This window comes from Lissotriton vulgaris, chromosome 4_1 (genome assembly GCF_964263255.1).
Source record: "Lissotriton vulgaris chromosome 4_1, aLisVul1.2, whole genome shotgun sequence".
NCBI lineage: Eukaryota > Metazoa > Chordata > Amphibia > Caudata > Salamandridae > Lissotriton > Lissotriton vulgaris.
This window is the reverse complement of record NC_141691.1, coordinates 1,870,486,963-1,870,512,442: the sequence shown is the minus strand read 5'-3', so window position 1 is coordinate 1,870,512,442 and position 25,480 is coordinate 1,870,486,963. Positions and strand designations below refer to the sequence as shown.

Below are 25,480 nucleotides of genomic sequence, written 5' to 3'. Positions count from 1 at the left end.
GGCTCGAAATATCTAACCTGATTTCTTCAGAACATGAAGTGTACATTGGGATCAGATGCTGGTAGTAGTATGTAACTTTCCCCTATGCAGCTTTGACCCCTGCATAACGGCTCTCTGTGCCCCTTTATGCTGTTATGATTATAAGCAGAAGTGATCTTCTCACCAGCGCTGCCACTCCTTTTGACCCTCTACTGAATCCCCCACTTGCCAGCAACTCCCATCAACCTCTCACTAGGAACCAGTATCCTTCACCGTCCTATGTGTCTCCTAGAGGAGCAGTATGTCCACTTTATGCCTTCTCTGATTTTTCCTACTATTTCCCTCTTAATTTTGTCTCCCAGCCCATTTACATTCCACATCATGATACTAAATCTGTCTTTGATTTTGGTTATGTTGTATGCCTCTACCTTTGTAGCCCAGAGCTACTTTGTGGGTTTGTGCGCGACTTTCCACTCACTTGTGTTCTGCCTCTTTTCTCGCTACCCTTCCCTGCTTGCTTTGCGTTCTCTCCTTATGAATTCATACTTCTCAGTGTATCCCTTATTCCACACTTAATCCTGTGGGCATTAAACTTCCCCCTCCCCACTACTGACCTTTTGGGTACGCCACCTTTTTTGTGATCTCAACTTATTCTTTCCTGGTGTTGCTTGCTCCAGGCAACTTCGCTCTCCTTCTCACTCATTTCTTTTAAGTCTTCTTCCCTCTGCCCATTGCCATGCCTCCTTCAGCATGTCAAAAAAGAAAGTTGTGTATTACCTTTTTTATCGCAGGGAAGAGGAGCATATGTCATTTGCATAGCGCAGTGTTTTTTCTTAATCTCGTCAAAGGATTTTCTGCTTCATTACTTGCCAATTGTGGTTTAGAAAGAACATTACATGGAACAATTCAAACATCACATTTGTGTTTTTTCTAGCTGTCTTTAGCACTGTGTCCCTTTCATGATGAAAGGTCTGAAGTAGCTGGAGTTGCCCCCCTCCCACAACCCGAAGCATTTGGGGCAACAGGGCCCTATGACCCTCCTTCACCACAAAGCACAGTGACACTTCCTCCGTCGGTACTATTGTCATGCGCCAGTTATCCAGGAACAGATCTGGCTGTTGCCCTATACCCTTCCACCTCCATTGGTAGACTCATTACACTGAGGTTGGTCCTTCCCGGCCTTTCCTTATGTATCTCCTACTGTTTTTTAAATGATTTTGGGGGGGCTTCCAAGTATTGCTACTTTGGTTTTTAAGGCCTCTGTGATGTCTTCAGTTCATATACACTCTTTCATTGCTATCATGCATTCAACTGTATTCCGTACGTCCTAACGGGCCAGAGCCGCCCACTTTTACTTCTGTGGTTGCCAGTTTCATCCCACTGCCATCATGATTGTCAGTGCCTGTTAAAGCACTCATTCGCATGAGCAGGCTGGTCTCAGCCCTAGCCTGGGCACTTCTCCTTTTGTCTGGGCCTTTGGCTTCTTCCTCGTCACTCTGCCCAGGATTCTTCTCATTCACTGCTCCTGCTCTCCCTTGCCAAGAAACCTCTTCACGAATTTGGATAGCCCCTCCCCTAGACTGTCTCCCTAGTAGCTTTCTTTCTCTCACCGGCGCATGTAGCCAGTTGTGTTCGCCAATCACTAGAGACCTGCTCCTCTGCAAGTCTTCTCCCGTCTTTCACCGGGGCGAGGCAGAGGAAGGGAGTACAAGTTGTGCCACTTTTGGACTTCTAATTCGTTGCCCATTTACAGTTGCTCATCTAGTGTCGAAAGCACTGCCTCGGTCGCACTCCTGTTGTAGGACCGTTGGGCAAATCCCTCATATCACCATCTAGAATCATACCTACAATTTTCATTTTGGGAGAGTGATCCACTTATCTCTCGTACATCAATTAAGTCAATCTTTTCTCTGGGTACGATGTCGCTTCTGATAGATTTTTACAGGGATGATTACTGGGGTCTTTAGAAGAGCATTGGACCATTCACCATCTTTCTTGGCATGCTCAACCCCCACCTTTGTACCGGTTTGAAAAAATAAGTGTTATTTCCATCCTATGGGTCAGTGCACAAGTGCAAGGGATATTTTTGCCATGCAAGGCATGTTTAGGTTGGAGCAAGCGGCCAATCCCTTTTTTCGTGAGGGTGCATGGAAGTTAAGTCTCAGGGCAACATTTATTTCTTTGTAACCTCTATGCTTAACATGTCAATTGCTGAAAAATCTACAGTTATGAATAATTAAAAAATGTATCCACAGATGGAGCTGCTTCAGCAGCTTCAATTATATATTTGGGGAATCATGTGAAAGAACAGTACAAAAACTGAACAAAGTGTAAATTCTTTGGAGTAAATGTCTCTCAAAGACACACAGCACTTTATTTAAACACTTGTGCCCCATACCAACGGGGAGGATCGACCAGTAGTATCAAAGAAGTAGGTTAGTTTCAGGTAGGGTAAAATGGGACGGTAAAGTAGCAGTGCATCAATCCCTTACACTTCTGAATGCTCTTGGTGGTCAGTTACCCCAATATCTCTTGCATTTTTCACACACCCATCCAACTAAAGGTCTTTGTATATTTTGCTCTGAGATTATCCAGAGTGATATTGCAGTCTTGAACATTGTCTTTACTTTCGACATTTTTCCCAGGTATTCTACCAAACTGTGTATTTTTCTGGTAAAATATAATGAATCGAGTGTCAACAACCACATCGTTGTGAAAGTAGTTATATATTGGTAATTAGAGATATACTATTAACTCGACAAGCTTGTACCTTGATGATATACATATTCAAGATACGGAGCGAAGAATAGTAAATCTAGATTTTGCCTCTGTGAAATTGCCTTCACAGTGTTGTGGTGGTCTATATTCTGGCTACAACTTTTTTGTAAGATGATATTTTTTTCATTATATTCTGACATGCTGTGTTGACTGTAGCAGCCTGTTGCATTCTACAGCACCAAAGGGCCTTATTTTGTTATGTGTCAGAGGTATGATCTTTTGGTTAGCTAGAGCTCTGGTCATGATACTAATGATTTTTATTCTTCAAATTATAATACTCTGGGTGTCCTGTTTTCTAAAAAAAATAATTAGGTGCTTGGACGTCTAAAAAATTGCAAGCAAAGGGACTTGCTATAAACCATTGTTCGGGCATCCGTGATTTTGATAGATTGATTTGGATGCACCTCCGGTCTAGTGAACATCTAAAGTGTAACTTATTGTATAGTTTTAATACAGGCCATGGAAAACAACAACTGCTGGCTGCTATAGTTGTAGGATATATGTAGTATATAATCAAGAGTTAGTAAATATCTTTATACTCTGCGTCATGCCTCCAGTTAGTGTATGATTGCACAAGGGTACCAGTATTACCATCTAATTCTGCCTTTACTTTCAACATAATAATGTCACCTTCTTTCTCAGTGTCTTGGATGATAGAAACAGAATATGGATACAATTATCCACTGAACTTTGCATGAAAAGGTGAGACTTGGAGCCATGGAGCAGCCATGGAGAAAATAATATCTTGGGTCACCGTATTGAAGTTACCTGAGAGCTAATGTTGGAGACTTCTTTTGAAACCAGTCTGACAGTAATGTGATGTTTTCAGGGACTGTTGTATTATGTCATCTTCCCAGTTGGATATAAATTGTATAACTGTTTCTTAATCCCTCATTTAGACAACATTTTAATGTAGAGAATTTTTAGTTTGTGGAAAGACTGGCTTGACGGTATGCGTTACTGACTCCATTTTGTCTGGAAACTCGCTACTTTGTTTTACAAAGCCTACACTCTAGTAAGTTAACCTCTCTTTACTTGTTCACTATTCAGTGTGGTTTAATGAAAATATATCTTTTGTTTCAGCTGCTGCCTTAGGAAACCTTGTATCTGATTTAGCTGGATTGGGGTGAGTTTGGTATAGACTCTACTATCTTGACAATTTATTACTTAACAAATCGTGTATTATTTTTATTCAACTTCGGGAAAGTAATTATAGAAAGATGCACTCCATTAAAATAATGTAAACAAATACACCTCATCTGTAAGCATGGCCATTTGTGTACTTTTTAGGTCTCGCTGGGCGTTGCAGCGCGAAAGCGCTGTCGCCAGCGAGACCTATTGTATTATTTTGGCTCCCAAGTGGCACAGACCGGTGACGAGCCGATTAGGGTCTGTAAACGCGCTTGCGCGCACACACACAGCATTACTCTGGTTGGCCGAAGGCACGCACACACGCGCATACAGACAGACGCACGCACGCACATACACACACACATACACACGCACACAGAGACACACACACAGCCACCGCCACCCCCCCCCCCACGCACGCACACACACATGCACACACACATCCCGCCCCCAACTAAGCCCCACTTACCGCATCAGCGGCCTCAGCCGCCACTCCTGACTACTGCTTCCACCGCGGGGCTCTCCTTCGGGCATGGGAGCCCCGCATCCCCACTACTCTTGGCCCATCCACTCCGTGGGCTCGGGCTTCTCGCAGAAGACAGAAGTCCTGCCCCACGACAGGCGTGACGCTCTCGAACCTCCGGTTTCGGGATGTGCACGATCACGGCTTGTTGACAACTATGCATTGGTATTTCATCTATAATATATTTTTGCACTTCAGTATACCTTAGCCAGGCTGACTTAAAATAACGCCTTGTTAGATTTTCTAACCACCCATCGCACTAAATTATGCTTTGACAGAGCACTTTCCGTTGAAATACAACATTTTCAATGGACTTGAGAAGTCCTGCTATTAAAAGGGGTTTAATTGGATTACGTTCTATTCACGTGGAACAATTTTCATGCTTGTTTTCACCCATGGCATCGCATCTTGTGCCTCTTGTAAGAAAACAGTAAAAGAGCGCACTGTGTGCGGTGGCTCGAGCTTCTAAAGAGGCAGCTTTACCTCAGCAAAGTGCTCTGAAAACGATGTGCCCGGGGGCCTTGAGAAGTAGAGCGCCGAGAAAACCCTGCAGCCCTGGCTTTGCAGTGAACTCTTCGGAGCTCGAGGGCGCACGCGTTAAACATCACTTTATTGCTTGCACCAGTGCATGGCACGCTGCTGGATTCAGCGACTGCTGGTTATATAAGTGCTAACTTTTTCCTTGTCGAGGCATTTTCTGTCGTCTTCTTGCACACATCAAAGCAGACCAGGTGGGACATTTTGAACTACCTCCAGCTTCATTTGAAACCTAAGTCTGTTTTTGCACTGAAGTCCCTAAGAAGTAGAACTTAAACTCAACCCTGCATCACCTCTTATTCCCACTCATAGCCTCAAATGTTTTTAAATATCACCCAACATGTGGGTTGTTATTCATAGATACAGTCTGCAGCTCTTAAATTTGTGATGCCAACAGCTTAATATTTTGAAATGGAAATGGAGTGAAGCAGGAATGCTGGCAATCAGTCCTGGATGTCATCAAACTGTCTCAAATTAAACTCTGATAAGACAGAGGTGATGACATTCGGGAAACTGGAACCTACCTGGTCCCTTCAATGGTGGCCAACTGAGATGGGATTTCCACCAGAACCTGTCACCAAGGTTCGTAATCTTGGAGTTACGTTTGACAATAAAATGACCTTCCATCACCATGTCAACTCCGTGGTCTCCTCATCCTTTTTCACCTTGAAAAAAATTAAAAAACTCTTGCCCTACCTTCCCACTTCAGCCGGCAAAACCCTAATTAGCACTTTGTTTTTTGCCAAAACAGATTATTGTAATGCCCTCCTTCTGAATGCCCAGGAAAAAGTCCTTAACAGGCTACAGCTAGTTCAGAATGCCTCAGCTAGAATCTTATTGGGCATTCCTAAATTCACTTCCATCTCTCCGTATATCCAACAACTGCACTGGCTCCCAGTAAGGAGCCGCACAAAGTTTAAGGCATTGTGCATTGCCTATAAAGCCATTAACAAGTTAGGCCCACAGCTTCTTAAAAACGCCCTCTGCCCTCTTGAAAATCCTAGAACGCTACGCTCCTCCTCAGCTCGTCTGCTCAAAGTTCAATGAACAAAAAAGGCCAACTGGGGTGACAGATGCTTCACGATCTCCACAGCTAAACTTTGGAGCGCACTTCCCCTTCACATCAAAACGGCGCCAACGCTCATCAGCTTCAGGAAGAAATTAAAAACGTGGTTATTCTCACATTAAAATGTTACCATAGCTAAGGTTCTGTATACGGAGCTCCGAGACACCCCTGGGTAGTTGTGCGCTATAAAAATCGCAAGAAACATAAACATATCTATCACCCTCACTCAATCTATCGCCCTCACTCTATCTATCTATCGCCCTCACTCTATCTATCTATCGCCCTCACTCTATCTATCTATCGCCCTCACTCTATCTATCTTTCGCCCTCACTCTATCTATCTATCGCCCTCACTCTATCTATCTATCGCCCTCACTCTATCTATCTATCGCCCTCACTCTATCTATCTATCGCCCTCACTCTATCTATCTATCGCCCTCACTCTATCTATCTATCGCCCTCACTCTATCTATCTATCGCCCTCACTCTATCTATCTATCGCCCTCACTCTATCTATCTAATGCCCTCACTCTATCCATCTATCGCCCTCACTCTATCTATCTATCGCCCTCACTCTATCTATCTATCGCCCTCACTCTATCTATCTATCGCCCTCACTCTATCTATCGCCCTCACTCTATCTATCGCCCTCACTCTATCTATCTATCGCCCTCACTCTATCTATCGCCCTCACTCTATCTATCGCCCTCACTCTATCTATCGCCCTCACTCTATCTATCGCCCTCACTCTATCTATCGCCCTCACTCTATCTATCTATCGCCCTCACTCTATCTATCGCCCTCACTCTATCTATCTATCGACCTCACTCTATCTATCTATCGCCCTCACTCTATCTATCTATCGCCCTCACTCTATCTATCGCCCTCACTCTATCTATCTATCGACCTCACTCTATCTATCTATCGACCTCACTCTATCTATCTATCGCCCTCACTCTATCTATCTATCGCCCTCACTCTATCTATCTATCGCCCTCACTCTATCTATCTATCGCCCTCACTCTATCTATCTATCGCCCTCACTCTATCTATCTATCGCCCTCACTCTATCTATCGCCCTCACTCTATCTATCGCCCTCACTCTATCTATCGCCCTCACTCTATCTATCTATCGCCCTCACTCTATCTATCTATCGCCCTCACTCTATCGCCCTCACTCTATCGCCCTCACTCTATCGCCCTCACTCTATCGCCCTCACTCTATCGCCCTCACTCTATCGCCCTCACTCTATCGCCCTCACTCTATCGCCCTCACTCTATCTATCTATCGCCCTCACTCTATCTATCTATCGCCCTCACTCTATCTATCGCCCTCACTCTATCTATCTATCGCCCTCACTCTATCTATCTATCGCCCTCACTCTATCTATCGCCCTCACTCTATCTATCTATCGCCCTCACTCTATCTATCTATCGCCCTCACTCTATCTATCTATCGCCCTCACTCTATCGCCCTCACTCTATCGCCCTCACTCTATCGCCCTCACTCTATCGCCCTCACTCTATCGCCCTCACTCTATCGCCCTCACTCTATCTATCTATCTATCTATCGCCCTCACTCTATCTATCTATCGCCCTCACTCTATCTATCTATCGCCCTCACTCTATCTATCTATCGCCCTCACTCTATCTATCTATCGCCCTCACTCTATCTATCTATCGCCCTCACTCTATCTATCTATCGCCCTCACTCTATCTATCTATCGCCCTCACTCTATCTATCTATCGCCCTCACTCTATCTATCGCCCTCACTCTATCTATCGCCCTCACTCTATCTATCGCCCTCACTCTATCTATCGCCCTCACTCTATCTATCGCCCTCACTCTATCTATCGCCCTCACTCTATCTATCTATCGCCCTCACTCTATCTATCTATCGCCCTCACTCTATCTATCTATCGCCCTCACTCTATCTATCTATCGCCCTCACTCTATCTATCTATCGCCCTCACTCTATCTATCTATCGCCCTCACTCTATCTATCTATCGCCCTCACTCTATCTATCTATCGCCCTCACTCTATCTATCTATCGCCCTCACTCTATCTATCGCCCTCACTCTATCTATCGCCCTCACTCTATCTATCTATCTATCGCCCTCACTCTATCTATCTATCTATCGCCCTCACTCTATCTATCTATCTATCGCCCTCACTCTATCTATCGCCCTCACTCTATCTATCGCCCTCACTCTATCTATCGCCCTCACTCTATCTATCGCCCTCACTCTATCTATCGCCCTCACTCTATCTATCTATCGCCCTCACTCTATCTATCTATCGACCTCACTCTATCTATCTATCGCCCTCACTCTATCTATCTATCGCCCTCACTCTATCTATCGCCCTCACTCTATCTATCGCCCTCACTCTATCTATCTATCGACCTCACTCTATCTATCTATCGACCTCACTCTATCTATCGCACTCACTCTATCTCCATCACTCTATCTATCGATCGCCCTTACTCTATCTGTCTATATTACGACCTCACTCCTTCTATCACCCTCACTCTATCTATCACCTTCCTTCTATCTATCGCACTCACTCTATCGCATCACCACAACATCACATTTCATTACAAATACTATAGGTGTCATATTTGCGACAGTTAAAACTATTGGCATTGTAAATGACAAAAGCTATTACTTTTGCTATTTTCAAAAACAACACATAAATAAAAAATGTGTCATTTACAATACAAATAGTTCAAACTTTCCTAATGCGAGACCTATTGCATTGCAAATGCTTGTTGATATTTGTAGACTGTATAACTGCGTGGCCCTTACAGGCTTCGTGCTGTCCCTGCAACCAAATGCTTGTTACCTCCCTTGATGGCATCTGTGTGCTTCTCTCTCTAGCACTTCCTAATTTGTCATCCTCTACTAGGCCATAAATATCGGTCATTCAGTATGCTTCGGCCTACCTGACCTCTCAGTGCCTCATCAGAGCTTCACACTTGCTGGTTGTTATATCTCTCTCAGTCTTGTATAATTTTTGTATTTTTAGGATCTTTGTGTTAGATGTTTATAAAAATATACTTCAGTGTTGCTCAAACATGTATTGTATGGTGTCTTTTTGTATTTGGCACAAGTAGAACAGAACTTATCTCCTGTCTAAAGAAACAAGAAAAATACCCTGTAGTTTCCACCTCCCATCAAACCGCAGAATGTTACTCAGTTGATTTCTTATTTTCTCTGTGCCAGACTAGTGATAGAGCTCATTTTGACATTACAACAGATTGCCTCGAAGGCATTTCTGTTTTCCCTTTTCAGAAAATGGATTGCATGATAACCTGACTGTAGCTAATCCCTGTTTTCCAGTGATAGTCAATCTGGTAAGAATAAACATTGTGCTAACACATGTTTTATTAGCACTGCCAACGTACTGATCATTGTGAATGCCTGGAGTTTAAATGGGCCAGCATATTAAGGGCCAGATGTAGGTAATTCCGATTTACCGACTCTTAAATACCGACTCATACCGATTCGGTATTTAAGAGTCGGTAAATTGGAAGGAGGCAGATATAAGTAAAAAATTACTGATTCTGTGAGAGTCGGTATTTACCGATTCTGTAAATACCGAATCTGTATTTCCCATTGATTCCTAAGGGCCTTGAAGCCCATAGGAAGCAATGGGAAATACAAATTTGGTATTTACAGAATCGGTAAATACCGAATCCTGCAAGGGTGCACGAGGTGTCACTTTGACACCCTCTAGCACCCCAATTCCGGACTTGTGTGCCATGTGACAGACATGCCCTAAGGGCATGTCTGTGTGTCACATTGCACAGGTGTGCATGCACACCTGAATTCGGTATTTTACCACCCTATAGGATTGGGTGGTAAAATACTGATTCTTAAGGGCCTGTGGCACTCTTAGGAGTGCCACCTACATGTGGATATTCCGAATCTGTAAATATACCGATTCAGTATTTTACTGATTCGGTAAATTTACTGATTCGGTAAATTTACAGAATCGGTAAAATATAGGCCCCCTACGTCTGGAAACCCTAATACCGGTCGGTAACAGCCGAATTCGGCCGTTACCGACCGGTATTAGGGCTCCTACATCTGGCCCTAAGTGCTTTGTTCGGGGTGACACGTTATCCGGAGGAGACCATATGAATTAAATTCAAGACTTCTGTTCAATTGAAAGAGGGTCACAAACATTTGTATTTTAGTAAATCATATAAGAAGTTTGTCTGTTCCAAAGTGAGTCCTGATGGGATGTGTAGGTCGAGTCATCAGCACCAATTCGAAAATTCCGTCCGTGATGTCTTGCTCTTTTCCAAAGCAGACCAGGTGGGACATTTTGAACTACCTCCAGCTTCATTTGAAACTTAAGTCTGTTTTTGCACTGAAGTCCCTAAGAAGTAGAACTTAAACTCAACCCTGCATCACCTCTTATTCCCACTCATAGCCTCAAATGTTTTTAAATATCACCCAACATGTGGGTTGTTATTCATAGATACAGTCTGCAGCTCTTAAATTTGTGATGCCAACAACTTAATATTTTGAAATGGAAATGGAGTGAAGCAGGTGCTTGTTGGTGGCACTAGGACAACACCTTTCGGGTAAAATATTGGTTGAGCAACAAAATATAACGTTTGACACAACTGTGAAGACAGATTAAAACACACTAACTCTGTAGTTGGTTGAGGCAGTGATGTTGTCAGCGTATCTTCGAGAAGCTGAACTAGATATTTAAGAAAGTGACTGGGCTGTTTCATACAAATGTGACACTCTAAGAAGACCTCGCAAACACAATTTAGACAGATTTTCACGTGCAGATATTTCTTAGGTTTGATCATAGCTTGGTATATGATTAAAATGGTCATATACATTGCATAGAAATTATGACTGCCATTACACAACATGGAGGTAGTAACTCTTCCAGCAGTATGTCCTTGAGTAGTAATTCTGCCAGTGGTGAATATACTGGATCTGTCGGAATTTGGTGGAATTTACATCACCGCCCAAGACCTTGGAAGGCCATGTTTGTGCTATTGAAATTCAATGTTGTTTTAAATGCAACTAATACCCATTGCAGCATTTCACAAGATTGTTCAAGCAACTCACTTTGTCATCTTTCCTGCGCATTGATGCAACAAAGAACCTCCAAAGGAGAAAGAAAGCTTTTCCACTAGACAAAACAAAATTGACTGCCGCCTTGTGCCGATTGACATCATCTAGTGGAGACTGACATTATCTTCCATGCTTTCGGGTAGAATGAGAATAACATCTGACAAGTGGATAATAATCACCAGGTCACACTATCTAGTTTATTAAGTTGCATCTTACTATCAAAACCCTCCAACCCTGAACGGGCCTACATTACCTCTCTTGGGGATTTACTGTTTCTGGAATAGAACCAAGATTTCCTGCCGTGTTGGACTCCTATGCAAGCCAGTGAAAGAGTGTCTCCAATAGACTGTTCAATTTATCCTAAATGCACTAGGTTCAAGTATTGCTAAGGAGAGGATGATGTTAAACACATTAATGCTATCTATTAGTCGTTCAGAGAATGTACCTCTGTAGCTTGAACATGTGTGAATACCCCCTAAAGAGCGAAGAGAAAGTGTTCCTTTGCAAGGTTGTTTGTGTTGGGTTGCTGGAGCTTCTCTTTATTCCTGACCAGATGGTGGGCACTACTCCATAAAAGCTGGACTATTGAATAATAAGCCCATATCCTCTGAAGTTCTTTCATTTCATTGACTGAGTAGGTACCAGGCTACAATCTCCCTAGAAATCTTCCTGAAAATGGTTGGTCCTACCAGTAATACCTTTAAAAGGGCTCTATCCCATTAAACAACTGTCTAAGTCTACTGCTAAGAAGCAGATAGTGTAGCTGACGTGGTAACAGGGCCTCAGATGTGTCATATCTTCTCGGAGAGATCACGTAAATGGGAGCAGTCTATGCAGAAAAGAAAGGAAAACCACACCACAGTGGGTCATATCTAGTATTTTCGTCTGTACTAAGTCCAGTGATTTGAGTGCTTTTTTCCACTTATTCCTGAACAGATGTATGCCTCTTGTGAGTCTTTTGGTCCTGTTTTAGTTTGACTTACTGATGTCAAATGACTAGTGGCTATTTCAACTTGTCTTATGGTAAATAGTCCCATTTTCATGAGCAGGAGATATAAAACATATCATAGCCCACATTTCTGCTGAAGTCTTAAGAATACATCTCCATAGCATGATATATCTTTACCTCAACTCCCCTATTTCTCACCCTATACCTCTATCAATATATCCTCTAACTCCACTCTCTTGTTAATCCCAAACCCCATACCACTACTCTGATCCCCAAAAGGACCTTTTTGAGACTCTTCTCTGCTCTACTACTCCTTGCTTAATCTCACACCTCTTTTACTATTCTGACCCTTCCTTCTGACTGTTCTCCCCTCCACATCTCGTTTACTCATCCCAAGCCTCCTCCTACTGCTATGATCTCCAAAACAAACAGACAAACCAAAAAAAGTCTAAATCCTTCCATCGTCTATCCCTCTACTATCCTTTTCAATCCAAATGACAGGCAAACATGTTCACCTATCAAATTCGTTTTCTTATTTCACAATACTAATTCACCACTAATCAATTTTGGGTTCAGGATTAGCGTGCTACTCGCCAAAAAAGCGGTTCAACACCTAATCAGGGGTAGCAAGTGCTATATAAATGGAAACCTGTTTCCCTCTTCTATTCCTCCGCTGTCTTTCTCAACCCAAATAACTAACAGATCCACCACTCAAATTACTGTCATATTTCACTATACTAATTCACCACTAATCCTTTATGGGTCCTGTAGTAGAGTGCCACTCGCCGAAAAAGTGCTTTGACGCCTCGTTGGGAGTAGTAAGCACTATATAAATGCAATTACAATACAATTACAATATTGCAGAGAGGCTTATATGTTACCTGGATTATAGCTCCTAAATGCATCTGTTCATGACCAAAAGGGTGACCTATGGGTGGCAGTGTGCCAGTCCATGATGGTGCCATGCTGCCCCAGAAATAATGGCACAGAGCTAAATGCAAGTGGCATTTACTTACTCAGGTACAGTCTTCCACTTGCTGGTTCGTGCCTCCCTGATGCCAGTGGAGACGCCACTGGTTGCAGTGTACGGCCTCGATCTTTCTTCGGCTTGACCCTGACTAATATTGTGCTATCTAGCAGTCAGTACCAGTGTTGTCTTTAGTTGACACTCGTGGATATGAGCCACACGATTTTACGGCAATGTGCATTACTTCTTAATGGACATGCCTTTTAATAGGTCCTGCCTATTTGAGAGGAGGTGGACTCTGCATTGGAGCGCTTTAAAGATAGTAGAGCTACAGCGTGCTCTTTAGGGCTATTGACTCCTACCAAACAATCTCTGGATCAGTTTTGCCGTTTTAGAGGCTTTTCCAGAAGACTGGCCTATAGAAAGAGAAATGCAGAGTGCTCCTTTGATGCCCTGTCTGAAGCAAGAAATTATTTCTGTAAATTTACCTCTTCCCACTTTCCGCTCCCATTCTTTACCTAGTTTCTCACTTTGATTCAAATTTAAATAAAAAAAAAAATTGGTCACTGTAACTGGTGTTATTAATCTTAACATTGAATATCACAATGCATCATGAGTGTTCATTTCTCAAAAGTGTGCAATTTCTAAAAATGGTGTTCCTTAAAGAAATGATGTAATCTCTTTGGCTCTCAGGATTGCAAATTCTCCGATTGTAAAGTTATGGATGCTGCTGCTTCTGAGCTTAGTAAAAGGAGAAAATTAGGATGAAGTCCTAGAGAAAATGCTTTTGCTTTACTTGGGCATGCGCATATGCTGCTCACTTCATATCCTACCTTCTCTTGTCATCTTTGATTTGAAGACAAGTACTCAACACATGAACAGTCGGCTCACCTGACTGATATTGTCCTTTGTATGTGAACCCACATTGTTGAGTTTTAATGTGTAGACTGCCAACCTTCACTTCCAGGATGGTGTTTAAAGTCTCCTTGGTCATCACTTCTATTTCATTTCAACTTCTTAATCTGGCCAGTTAGGTCCTCACGATTCGGCTCTCTAGGTAATGGTGCCTCAGATTTAGCACTATGTGCTTCTTTTTAATAACAATTTACCAAATGTTGTCAGAGGCTACCAATAGACTTTCTGAATGAAAGACAAACCATTTCTTTGACTTCTTAACTTGTTGTTCTCTGAAATTATAATGCTGCTTTGTGGCAGCTAGTAATTGCATGAGCAAATCTGGAGTTGTCATTGGCAGCATGGATTCCTCACATAAATTGTGTTTGGGCATTTTGGGTCAGTAGTCTCTATCCTTTGTTAATAGCAAGTTTATGTAGAAAGTTAGTTTGCCAACTGAGCAGAACTGACACCAGAAGCCTTTTTAATGCCTCTATTTTCTTGTAACTTAGTGTTTATCTTGCTTTCCAGTTCTGTTCTCAAATTCTTCGTAACATTCCCATTGAGGTTCATTATGAAGGTCTAATGCTATGTTAAATCTTGCAGGTTTTCAATTCTTCTGGATAATCGCTTGATCTACTGTATAAAAGGATTTGAGCAAATCCTGGAAAGTAATGTACCATAGCATCTGTTTTGTGTACTTTTTTTTCCGATGTCTTCTATTATCTTTTACATGTAACCAATCCTAACATTTCTGAAATAAGAAATCAGTGTTCCACAAGCTTATTGGGTGTTGATGCTCAAGACTTCTTTTGTCACCTTTTTAGATTTTTTTATTGAGTTTTGTATATCGCAAACTTGACCTAAGGGTATTAGAGTGCCTGACAGAGTATGCATGACATTATTTACAATTGTTACTTATGCAGTAAGAAATATACAATAATAATATACAATAGAAATAGACAGTTGTATATATAGGCAATAATACTGGCTAATTGACATATGATCTTTTTGAGGTATTGTGATTAAACACCACAGTGACACAAATGCACAGTTCTGGTAATAAGAGTATTGGCAATTACTGAGTATTCAAATGTTTAGCAGAATGCATAGTGATCCTAGGTAAGCAAATCTGCCAAATTCCTTTAAGTGAAATGTAACAAACTGTAAACTCATTTTGAGTAAGATTGGACTTGGTCCTCTCTACGGGATCATCCCCAAACGTTTTGCCTTCACTCTCCTATTTTTCTAAATTAGTTTCTGCTGGCTTTAGGACTCCTTGCATTTTACCACTGCTAACCAGTCCTAAATTGCTTGTGCTCACTTACCTAAAATTGGCTTACACCCATTTGGCATATGCAATTTACTTATAAGCCCCTGGTAAAGTGATACACCATATACCCACTGCCTTTTAATTAAATGTTACTAGTGGGCCTGCAGCACCTATTGTGCCACCCACTTAAGTAACTCCTTAAAACCTCTCCCAGGTCTGCCATTGCAGTCTGAATGCAGTTTTAAACTTCCAATTTGACTTTGCAAAATAACCCCCTTGCCAAGCCTTAAACTCCTCTTTTATTACATATGTCACCTCTAAGGTAGGCAATAGGCAGCCCGCTTTGCAATTAAAAGGTTGGGCACATACTTTGAAGTTTTACATATCCTGGTAGAGAAAAACTCCTAAATTAATTATTCGCTATTGCAAGGTCTACCTCTCCTATAGTATAATATTGAGTAGCCTTATCGCATTTAATAGGTGCTAACTTTTGATTAGAAGTAAGTAGGACTATCCTGTATTGTGTTTGAGAAACTGTAATTTAAAATCTTATTTAATGGTAAAGTCTGATTTTAAGTCACAATTTTGAAAATGCCCCTTTTAGAAACTTGGGATTTTCTTGCCCTACTTGGTGCCTGCTGTCTATTCTTGGGTCACATGACTGGGTGTAGTTGGCAGTTAGAGATTGTTTATTCCTCTAGACAGCCATAGAATGGAGGGATTCGGTATGCCTGGCTGAGCCACCACTGGGGGGCAGAGTTGGGCGCAGCCCCTTCTGCAAATCAATAGGCTTTGCCCTGTCTTCACACAAAGGACTTCTCACTACTGCATTGTTTAGGCAGCAAGTTTAGAGCCAGTAAACTTCAAGGATTTCAAAAGGAAAACTCTAGAAACATCTACTTCAAAGAAGGCACCAGGTAGGAAAATAGAACCCTCAGACCCACTCTTCAATTCACTTTCTGGACATATGGAAGGACTCTCAGAGGACTGCCTACTGCTGTGGTCTGCTGTGTACTTCAGCACTTGGAAGGACTGCTATGCTGCCTGAAGCCACCTCACCCCAGCTTTGAGGAAGATGTAAAGGGCTTTTCTGAGAAGTCCATGCCACATTAGTACTCAAGTACAGCATTATCTGAAATAATCAGTGCCCGTATGTTTAAAAATCTAATACTTTCGGATATGATTACATTTGTCATCACAGGGTAAACTCTATCAGGTGTGGATGTCTACATCCTTTACTATCTGCAGGGGGAGTTCTAAATACTGAGGTGTTTATTTTATACTTTCAATTACGTAGTACTTACTACACCACACACTCTTTTATACAAGGCGTCTATCTTATTACCAAGCTATTTCATACTGTTCTAACAGTAAATATTTAGATCTGCAGCTTAAGGAGGTCGTTAGGAGCAAGCGTTACACCTGTAACTAAATCCTTGGAGCTGCGAACAAAGATGCAGTGCAAATATAGCTTCTTTAAAATAAAAACCTATGAATTTAATGCAATTTATGAGGAACTGTTTGTGCATACATTGTGTTGGTTACAACCATGCCATCGTTCATCATACCACTTTACTTGTGACTAATGTTACTTATAGGTTCTACTGTGGAGGGCAGGACAAGTGTTGCATGGGTGTTTTTAGCTTAGTCATTTTAATTATCTATACAGTAAAGAATTGACGTAAATAGCTTCTTTGATTTTTCGCAGGTGGTCTACAGGAGCACTGTGGCTGTGCCAGTGCTCCTCAATTAGATTACGTTGTGACACATTGCCCAAAGGGTCTATGGCATGGTTAACCTTCACAGTCTGTTGAGCAGTCAAAGGCCACAATATATACAACAGCTTCCCGGGCACACATACAGCCGCACCAGAGTACTTCACAGGTCTTTAAATAACCTTTTAGTTGTTAAGAGGCGTTCTTGTGAATCGCCCGGCCCCCATAGACCAGAGTGTCTCGGAGTCCACGCTGCTGCTGCGCCGGACTCCGAGACACTCTTTCAAAGGAATGACTCTTAATTAGCAGCAGTTATGTGCTCAGTGCCCGTTAATACCAGTGTCATCCCGCGACACACCCACCCTTTGCAGGCGACACAGTACTGTGTTGGGACACACAGTTTAGAAAGCTCTGCCTCAGAGGCTTGACCTACTTTTTTAACCCTGTTCCGTTTGTTGAACCAAGGACTAGCAGACTGACTCCAAAGGTTAGTTGTATGACCTCCATATCTGACCCTCAGTGACAGAAAAGGCTCTCTTCATATCGAACCTGAACCTGGACCCAGCCTTATTACGCCTTGACCCTCCAGGGTGCTTCCATCCAGTCCTGAACTAGTGGAAGTGAGTGAACCCAAAACTTGGGACTTGGAAACTTTTTGGCCAAAAATTGCTATGAGAACCGAGACAAGGACCTACCTGCTTGTCAATCCGCCCAAAGTGCAATGCCGGTCGGCCTGACTTTGCGGCAGCTCCTGCTACGTTCTTCTCCGCAGCAGCAAATCCTGTTCAGCAGTCATGTGCTGAAAATGTATTTGCTTTTGTGGAGCACTTGTGGGCTAGAGCTTGCAGCTTTGTCTCGCCGGAGTTTTTTGCTTTTAAAAAACGAGACAAAGTTTGAATGTGGAAATCTTAATCGCAGCTTCCTCCAACGGCTCCTGGATGATTCCTCCACCTCATACTACTCCTCCTCCAACTCAAACTACTCCTCCTCCTCAAATTACTCCTCCTCCTCCTCAAACTGCTCCTCCTCCTCGAATCACTCCTCCTCCTTGAACTACTCCTCCACCTCAAACCACCTCAAAGCACCACGATCTACTCCTCCATCTCGAACTAATCCTCCTGGAAGAACTATTCCTCTTCGAACTACTCCTCCACCTCCTCCTAGAACTACTCTGAACTCCTCGAACTACTTTGAAGTTATCAAACTACTCCAAACTCTTCACTCCTATTCCTCCGAACTTTACCTTCGCACACATCTTTTCAGCTATATTTCTTGTAAGTCCAAAGGTAAGCGCCAACCTGGCCAAGTCCACTTCTTGTACTGAGCCACACTCCATTATGGTCAGCCATATTTTTCAACTTTGTCCTGGCATTCCGCAAATAGATGTCTGTAGTTGACTTATAGGCATTTTATGCACTATTTTTTACCTTAAACTTTAAATATTCATAACTACTGGTTGGATTTTTGTTGTTTTTGGTACCCATAATTTATTTGAATTTACTCCATTTTTCTAATTTGGTGTGGGATTTTTTTTGTGTTGTGCTTTCACTTTATTACAGTGTGCTATATAAATACTGTGCACTTTGCCTCTAAGTTAAGCCTGACTTCTTTTGTGTAACCAGAGGGTTAAGTACAGGTTAATTTAGTAACTTTTGTGACTCACCTTTACAGGGACTTTGGCTGTTACTTGAGCTGGGTTAATATCCCACACAACCAACAACCCAATTTCTCACATTAGTGTACTGGGGTCTGATCATTTACTTGTTTTTGTGTGGGGCCATACAGTGATTTGTTTATCACAAAAATTCCATATATTTATTTTGATACTAGATTTATCTTTTTCCCAATGCACCTTGATTGGCCATATTTTTCTTTTTTCCAATTTCAATACATTGTTCACATTTTGTGCACCTGTGTTTCTTGCCTGCAAAGATGGCGTTAGATATTGATAACATTAAAAGGGACAGGATGGCGGAGCTGAAAAAGTAGTGTAGGGAGAGGGTACTGAAACGAGTTAAGGGCTCTCAGAAGTTTTAGTATCAAATTGCCTGCAGAGCCTGGGGGGAGGCCCTCAGAATGCAAGCTGCAGTACAGGAGGGTGATGAAGAGGAGGGTATAATGGATGAAGAGGAGGAGGAAATAGAGGCTGAGGAGGGCAACTTTGCAAGAGATCTTTTGTAGTGCCTGGGAATATAGCACCGGACAATCTAGAGGATGCTTTTGCCAAATACAATGTGGCTGGCTCTAATGTCATTGACCAACTTGCCCCATTGAAATTACTCGCCAATATTTCCAAGCACCCTCAGACTGGCTGGTATTCCTCCCAGCTCCAAGCTCAGAAACAACTCTGCAGGAAACATGAAAGACGTTGGCATCGCACCCATGATGAGAGACCGGTTTTTGGTTACTCTGTCCGGTTATCATAGGAAAATAAAGGCTTAACGTAAAGCTCACATTGCACTTCAATTATATCAAGCTCACATTGATCCAAAAGTTTTATATCGTATTCTTTAGTCTTTTACTAACCCCAAGGCCTGTGAGAATCTAGTGGTTCCTATACAAATACTCTGCAACGACATCGCACATTTTTTCATACAGAAAATAGAGCTCATTTACAGTGATCTTGTCCTGCCAGGGAGCCAATCTTTGGATATTATGACATCTGTTCAGCCAGCACAGACAACCTCCCAGTTACTTGAAAGTTTCCCTCCAGTGACACTGGCAAAGGTAAAAACATTGATTCTCCAGTATTAGGGGTGTCTTTCATAAATTCACATGCCTGAATCATTCCCCGTCGTCGGAGTGGGAGTCCCACGGTACATAAAAAAGCAATGAAATGCCATAATAACATAGGAAAAAAACAGTAATTCCCAACCAGGAAGTAAAGTAGCCAAAGCTACAGGAGAAAAAACTTCCACACATGACTATCTTAGTCATTTTATATAGTCCAAACTACAGCCAATCAGGCGACAGCACCCGCCAGAAGGTTCTCCCCAGAGGCTCAGGCTCTCAGATTTTCTACTGCACGTCGTGTGAAGCAGAGTCTCCCTGAGCTCTGCTCAGTTTTCTTCTCTTATTCCAGTTTGGATTCTTCTTTTCAAGAATGTTTTCTAAGAAATCTTCATTTAGACCTTGTGACTCTTGTGGTAAGCTCAGGCTTTTTAAAGAGGATTCCCACAAAAAGTGCATATTCTGCCTTTATCCTGATCACCAGGTCAAGGACTGTAAAATTTGTAGAACCTTCCCTCAAAAGACCCTCAGGGATAGAGAGGGTCGCCTGCTTTTGTGGCTACAAAAGCTCAAGAATTCTGATAATCCTGCGTCTGAGGTAGGCAGTATTGCCTCTGGTTCTACTTCAACCTCTAGGAAGAGGCCTGCGACTGAGGGGTTAACCTCTCCTGAGGCTCAGGTGGCTAAGAAACGTCTGCCATCTAAGGGGTCTGACAAGCCTTCTACTATCAAGGCTACTCCTCCAGTCAAGGAGAAGGAGGAACCATCTACACCCCCTAAATAATCTTACAGGAAATTGCCTCTGACTTCTGAGAAGAATTTGCCTCAGATTCCACCTCTGTCGTCGACGGCGCCATCTTCAACTCCTTCGTCGACGAGGATCTCCATCGACGCTACATCTACATCGACGGTAACATTTTCATCTCCTAAGCCTCATATGATTATGTTGACGGCGGCTTCTTCGCCTACTATGGTCTATGTTTCTGTCAGACTTCTCTCGTCGACGACGCAGCTTTCTTCTGCCGTCGTCAGCGCATCGTCGTCGTCTCCTCTGAAGATCCCGTCGACGAGAGTGTCAACGACATCTTCGTCGACGCCTTCTCTTTCGTCGACGAAGAAGCTACCGTCGGCGGACTGGTCGGCGAGCTCCACTCCGTCGACGACGATTCCATTGTAGACGAAAATAATCCCGTCGACGAAGTCTGTTCCGTCGACGAAGTCTGTTCCGTCGACGAAGTCTGTTCCGTCGACGAAGTCTGTTCCGTTGACGAAGCCTGGCCCGTCGAGGAAGTCTATATCGCCGACGACACCAACACCGTCGATGGACCCTTCATTGTCCATGTCAACGACTACCTAGTCTAAAGCTAAATCCACTGTAACGAATCCTTCAGTGGAACCAACGTCGACGCCGCAACTATCCTCTTGTACCGCTTTACAGGTCTGGTCACCTTCTACGGTTTTTCTGACGCCCAAACAATCTTTGCTTCAGAGACTTGGGTCGACCGTGGAGCTCTCACCTCTGCATATTTCTCCACAAAAGATACTCCTGCAGGTGCCTGATAAATTTCTGGATTCTGAACACAGCGAAGAAGACTCCGACATTGGGGAAACCTTTGGTACAGCAACTAGTCAGTCCGAGTTAAATATCAAGTATCAAGACGACGAACAGGATGATCAGCAATCACCTGAACATAGGCTGTCCCCTGTAACAGATGTCCCTGCCACGCAGGTGCCGATCGCATTGCTCACCAACCTCCAATACATGTTGGATGACTACTACAAACGGTTCCCACCATCAGAATCTACAGGCTCGGTGCCTCCTGCACTTGCTACGGAAGCACCTATACCAGACTTTCGACCACTAAAGTCTCTGTTGCGTGTTTATCTAGGTTTCTGATCGATACTGTGACCTTATGCCCCTATTCGGCTATAAAATCCATTTATTCCCTATATTGGCATGACCGTTCAAGTGCGATATTCAGAAAGTCATCTCTGGCCTCACACGAACAGAGCCACATTCCAGAATAGTTCTCTGCCACTTCCTTTGCAACCAATTAGTGCAATGACAGAGCAGAAGTCACTATCTGATATTCCTAGATTAACACTCCGAGTTCTTCAACGAGGTAAAAACTCAGCAAACCTGGAAATCCCCGCTTGCTGTGTTTTGATTAGTAATGGAACTCTAATGAGCAACTGATAGCTATCACTTCCTAGTGACATCTTTAATTGACGTCTTATGTCCAGCAAACTTGCGTCAAACAAGGCACCTTTCAGGTATAAATACTACCAACGTTGCCTTAAGCAATTGCTGGTGTCCCATTGCTGTTGTATGCTGTATGCAGTACGCTGATGCTGCTGCTGTCCCGTTGGTGGTGAAGCTACTGATACCATTATCGCTGCTAAAGCGCGAACGATGGTGTGGTGAGCTTAGGAGCTGAACAGCCGTCCCTCTGCGAAGAAGCCCAGCAGATGCCAGCTACCCGCGGGCGCTGTCCCCACCCCCCTCCTCCTCCTCGACGCGCTGAAGAGAGACGCTGCCTTTCTCCTGCAGAGAAATCCAGCACCAGCGTTTCTGGTGTACCCTTGCGGGTGACTGGAATACAGAGACCCCCTGAAGGAGATATCAGACCTCCATCATTCTATTCAGAGGTATGGTGTTGACTAAACCCTTAGTGAGAATTCTTGAAGCAAACCTTGGCAAAACCAACTTAACTTAAAGCTACTTACTTACTCCCCTTCCAAGTGTTAGGCTTAGGTCAGGCACACTGGGGTAGGCGTAGTTAGAAGCACCAGTTGAGTATTTTAGCCTAATGTATATATGAATGTATATATGTTTTATTACTTTTAAACCATTGTATGGCTAAGAAACCATATCAATGCTTTTACAGTATTATCTTGCAATACTTATCTTACTGTACGTACTTTTTATCATAACAAGTCTTGCAATTGTGGCAATACATTTCTCTTGTACGAGAAGAAAGACTGTTCAATAAATGTTAACCCTTTATTGACAAACGCCCGTCTCTCTATTCTCTACATATTTTGAAAGTAATCTGCACTAATCTGACTGAGTGAAATACCTGTCTATTGTTTCACACGACCCTAGAGATTGACTCTTGATCTGAGGAGCAAAGTTGTCATGTTGCACGGTTGTTGGAAAACTGAATCCCTTCTTGTCTGTGCCAGGGAAGCTGATCACTTCCTATGCAGAGAAGAAAGTTTCCAGTGACCTCTGAGCTAGTTGGAAACAAACCCAATTAAGTTTAGCATAGTCAGTAGAGGCCTGGAAGATCCGCACTTCTACGTCGATATTACTGTTTATGTTATTCCAATGCGCAGGGCCTAGTGGGAAACTAGGAACTACACTACATGGCGCCCAAACGTTTGGTAAGGCGATAAACTAACGCAAGACGTTAGAGTAACTCAGTCGTGCATATTTCACACAGACCCCTTTCTCCCGTAAATACTCCAATAGACGTCTGGAGTGGGTGAAAGGTTAAAATCCGCCCGACCTTAGTAGGAAGAGATTCCTATGTAAAGCTCTGGTTTATTCAACGTTGAAGGATACAGTGTTCCAAAATATTGTGCACCTAATCTTTGTCTCCTTGGAGACGAACTCTGCGAACCTTGCATTTATACAATGCCAGGAGAAAACGGAACCACTGGGGCCGCAGCAGATGCGACTCAGCAGGGTCCCGAACACACAGACCCGGATGCAATTATCATCCCGGTCCACTTAAGAAAGTCTATAACTTTAAAACTTATAGAAAACGGACTGACACCACAAGGTGGTACAGTAATTTTCGTGATAGAGGCTCACGAATATCGGCAGACAGAGGTATTCAATTCATGGATAAACTTTCCAGCGGCAAACGCTACAACAAAAGAGTTTCACTAATACAAAATAGAGGAACCTCCGGAAGAGTACGCTCCTTTCGAGGAGACTGAAATCCCACTAAAATTCCAAGAGCACCTGCTCTGGTTTAATGGCGCCCTAAAACACAATGATCACATAACCAGGCTCGGTCAACTAGGTAGACCAGGAGCAACGTGGCCGGTTCTAGCCAGCTACACACCACATCCTGACATTGCAAAAATGTCCAGAGAAGAGCTGTTAGTACAGCTAAAAACATTAATTAAAATACATAGGCAATTAGTCCAATATGTAATGCGGACTGCAACAGTCCAACCAGCTGTTAATGTACCACAGCTGACCCCTCATCAGGGGAACACTAATAAAATGACACCACAGAACATACAATCATGTCTTGGTAAAACACCCATAAAACGGGAACAAATTCCTTTCTGGTTAGCACAGAAAATCACTCAAATAGAGGCAGTATTTCCTGATACTACCCCTATTGAGAAACACCGAATCTTGACAATCTGCCTTCCTATGGGAATCGCACCACACGTGGAGGACTGAGACACTTGGGGTACAGGCTTTGCTTCCATTTACACAAAAACACACGGTGTTCCGTCTATGGCGGTAATACCAGAAGTGCTAAAACAGATTCAAAATGAATACGGTGCAGAACCCGCTTTAGCTCTTGGTATGAAATTACTGAAGGACTTCAAGCAGGTCTCGGCTATATTATTAGCCAACATAAAGGGAGAAGCAGCATCTGTAGTGATTCGCCAGAAGTTGAACGAAACAGATATAAAAGATCAGCCAGTTGAGCTTGCCAAAGTCATAGAGAAATGCTATGAAGAATTGGGTAGAGACAGCTTGGGTGGGAAACCGGTAAAGCCCCAACTGCTCGAAAATCCTGAAAAATTATTTATTAAAAATAATTCAAACACTCCTAAAAAGAGCTGGGATGGAAATAAACAATCCACTCCCAAGGAAAAAGTTTTCCAGTCCAGAGGAAGGTCTCCTTGACGGAGGGAAAGAACTCCGACTCGAGAACACCAGTCTCCCCAGAGGGAGCCCTCTGAGAAAAGATATAACCTTAGAAATAGGGATAATCTGAAAAAACCTGATAGATATCAAAGTATTGATACACATCCCTCTCGATCTTTTTCGCAGAAATCGGAAAGAAGAGGACGGTCAGACCCAGGAGAGCACACCAAGTCCAAAGACAAGGAACCTGCTCAGAGTAAAAAATCTCAATTTCAGAAAAAGAAGGTAGCCAGTATTAGAGTAATCAACCATGCCGAGAATACTGAGGACACAGTTGAAAAACGGGGAGTGGGCATTGACAATGTTGGACAGTGCAGCAGAAATCAGTATAGCGCGCAAGATCTTGATGAGTCATCTGGAGACAGTGGACACGAATGAATACATTCAGGTTGAAACTGCCGACACCAGACTTAGCGAGCCCCATATAATATACGAAATAACATTGCGTATAGAGGGTGATAAGACTAGGAAAATAAAGGGTCTATTTTGGGATAAACTCTCAAAAGGCTATGATATTCTGTTAGCTGAAAAAGATTGGCCCCCAGAGTTTGTCAGGGAGTGCCCTCGTGGCGAAGAAGTGATTATGCCTGCCTTCTCGAATCACATTCAGATTCACAAAAAATATACATATGCAAGGAAATGGGCAGTAGCCCAGGCACCGGCATTGTATAAAAATCATGTAGGATGGGATGAGGACTCTCCTCCTCACAAAATCCAATTAAAAAGTGAACCAACTGCCCAACGGCAGTATCCCATTAAGCAAGAAGCTAAAAAACAAGTCAGGGAGATCTTAGATCAACTTGAATACCAGGGGGTGATTGAAACATGCACCTCTCAAATGAACAATCCTTTGTTTCCTGTCTCCAAGCCAATCAATTCATGTTGTCTAGTGTTGGACTACAGACATCTTAATGCATGTTGTAAAACA

The 25,480-nt window shown here is 42.9% G+C and overlaps 1 protein-coding gene across 3 annotated transcripts in view; it reads left to right on the top strand.

Moving 5' to 3' along the window:
- TMEM65 (transmembrane protein 65) overlaps positions 1–25,480 on the top strand; it is a 271,856-nt gene that overhangs the window by 202,231 nt on the left and 44,145 nt on the right. For all 3 annotated transcript variants that reach the window (XR_015309927.1, XM_086966193.1, XM_086966192.1), the window contains one exon: positions 3,841–3,883. Coding sequence is in view for 2 of the 3 variants with exons in the window: in XM_086966193.1 (XP_086822319.1) it covers positions 3,841–3,883 (43 nt within the window). In the remaining variant the exon portion in view is untranslated. The remainder of the gene's footprint in view (positions 1–3,840; positions 3,884–25,480) is intronic.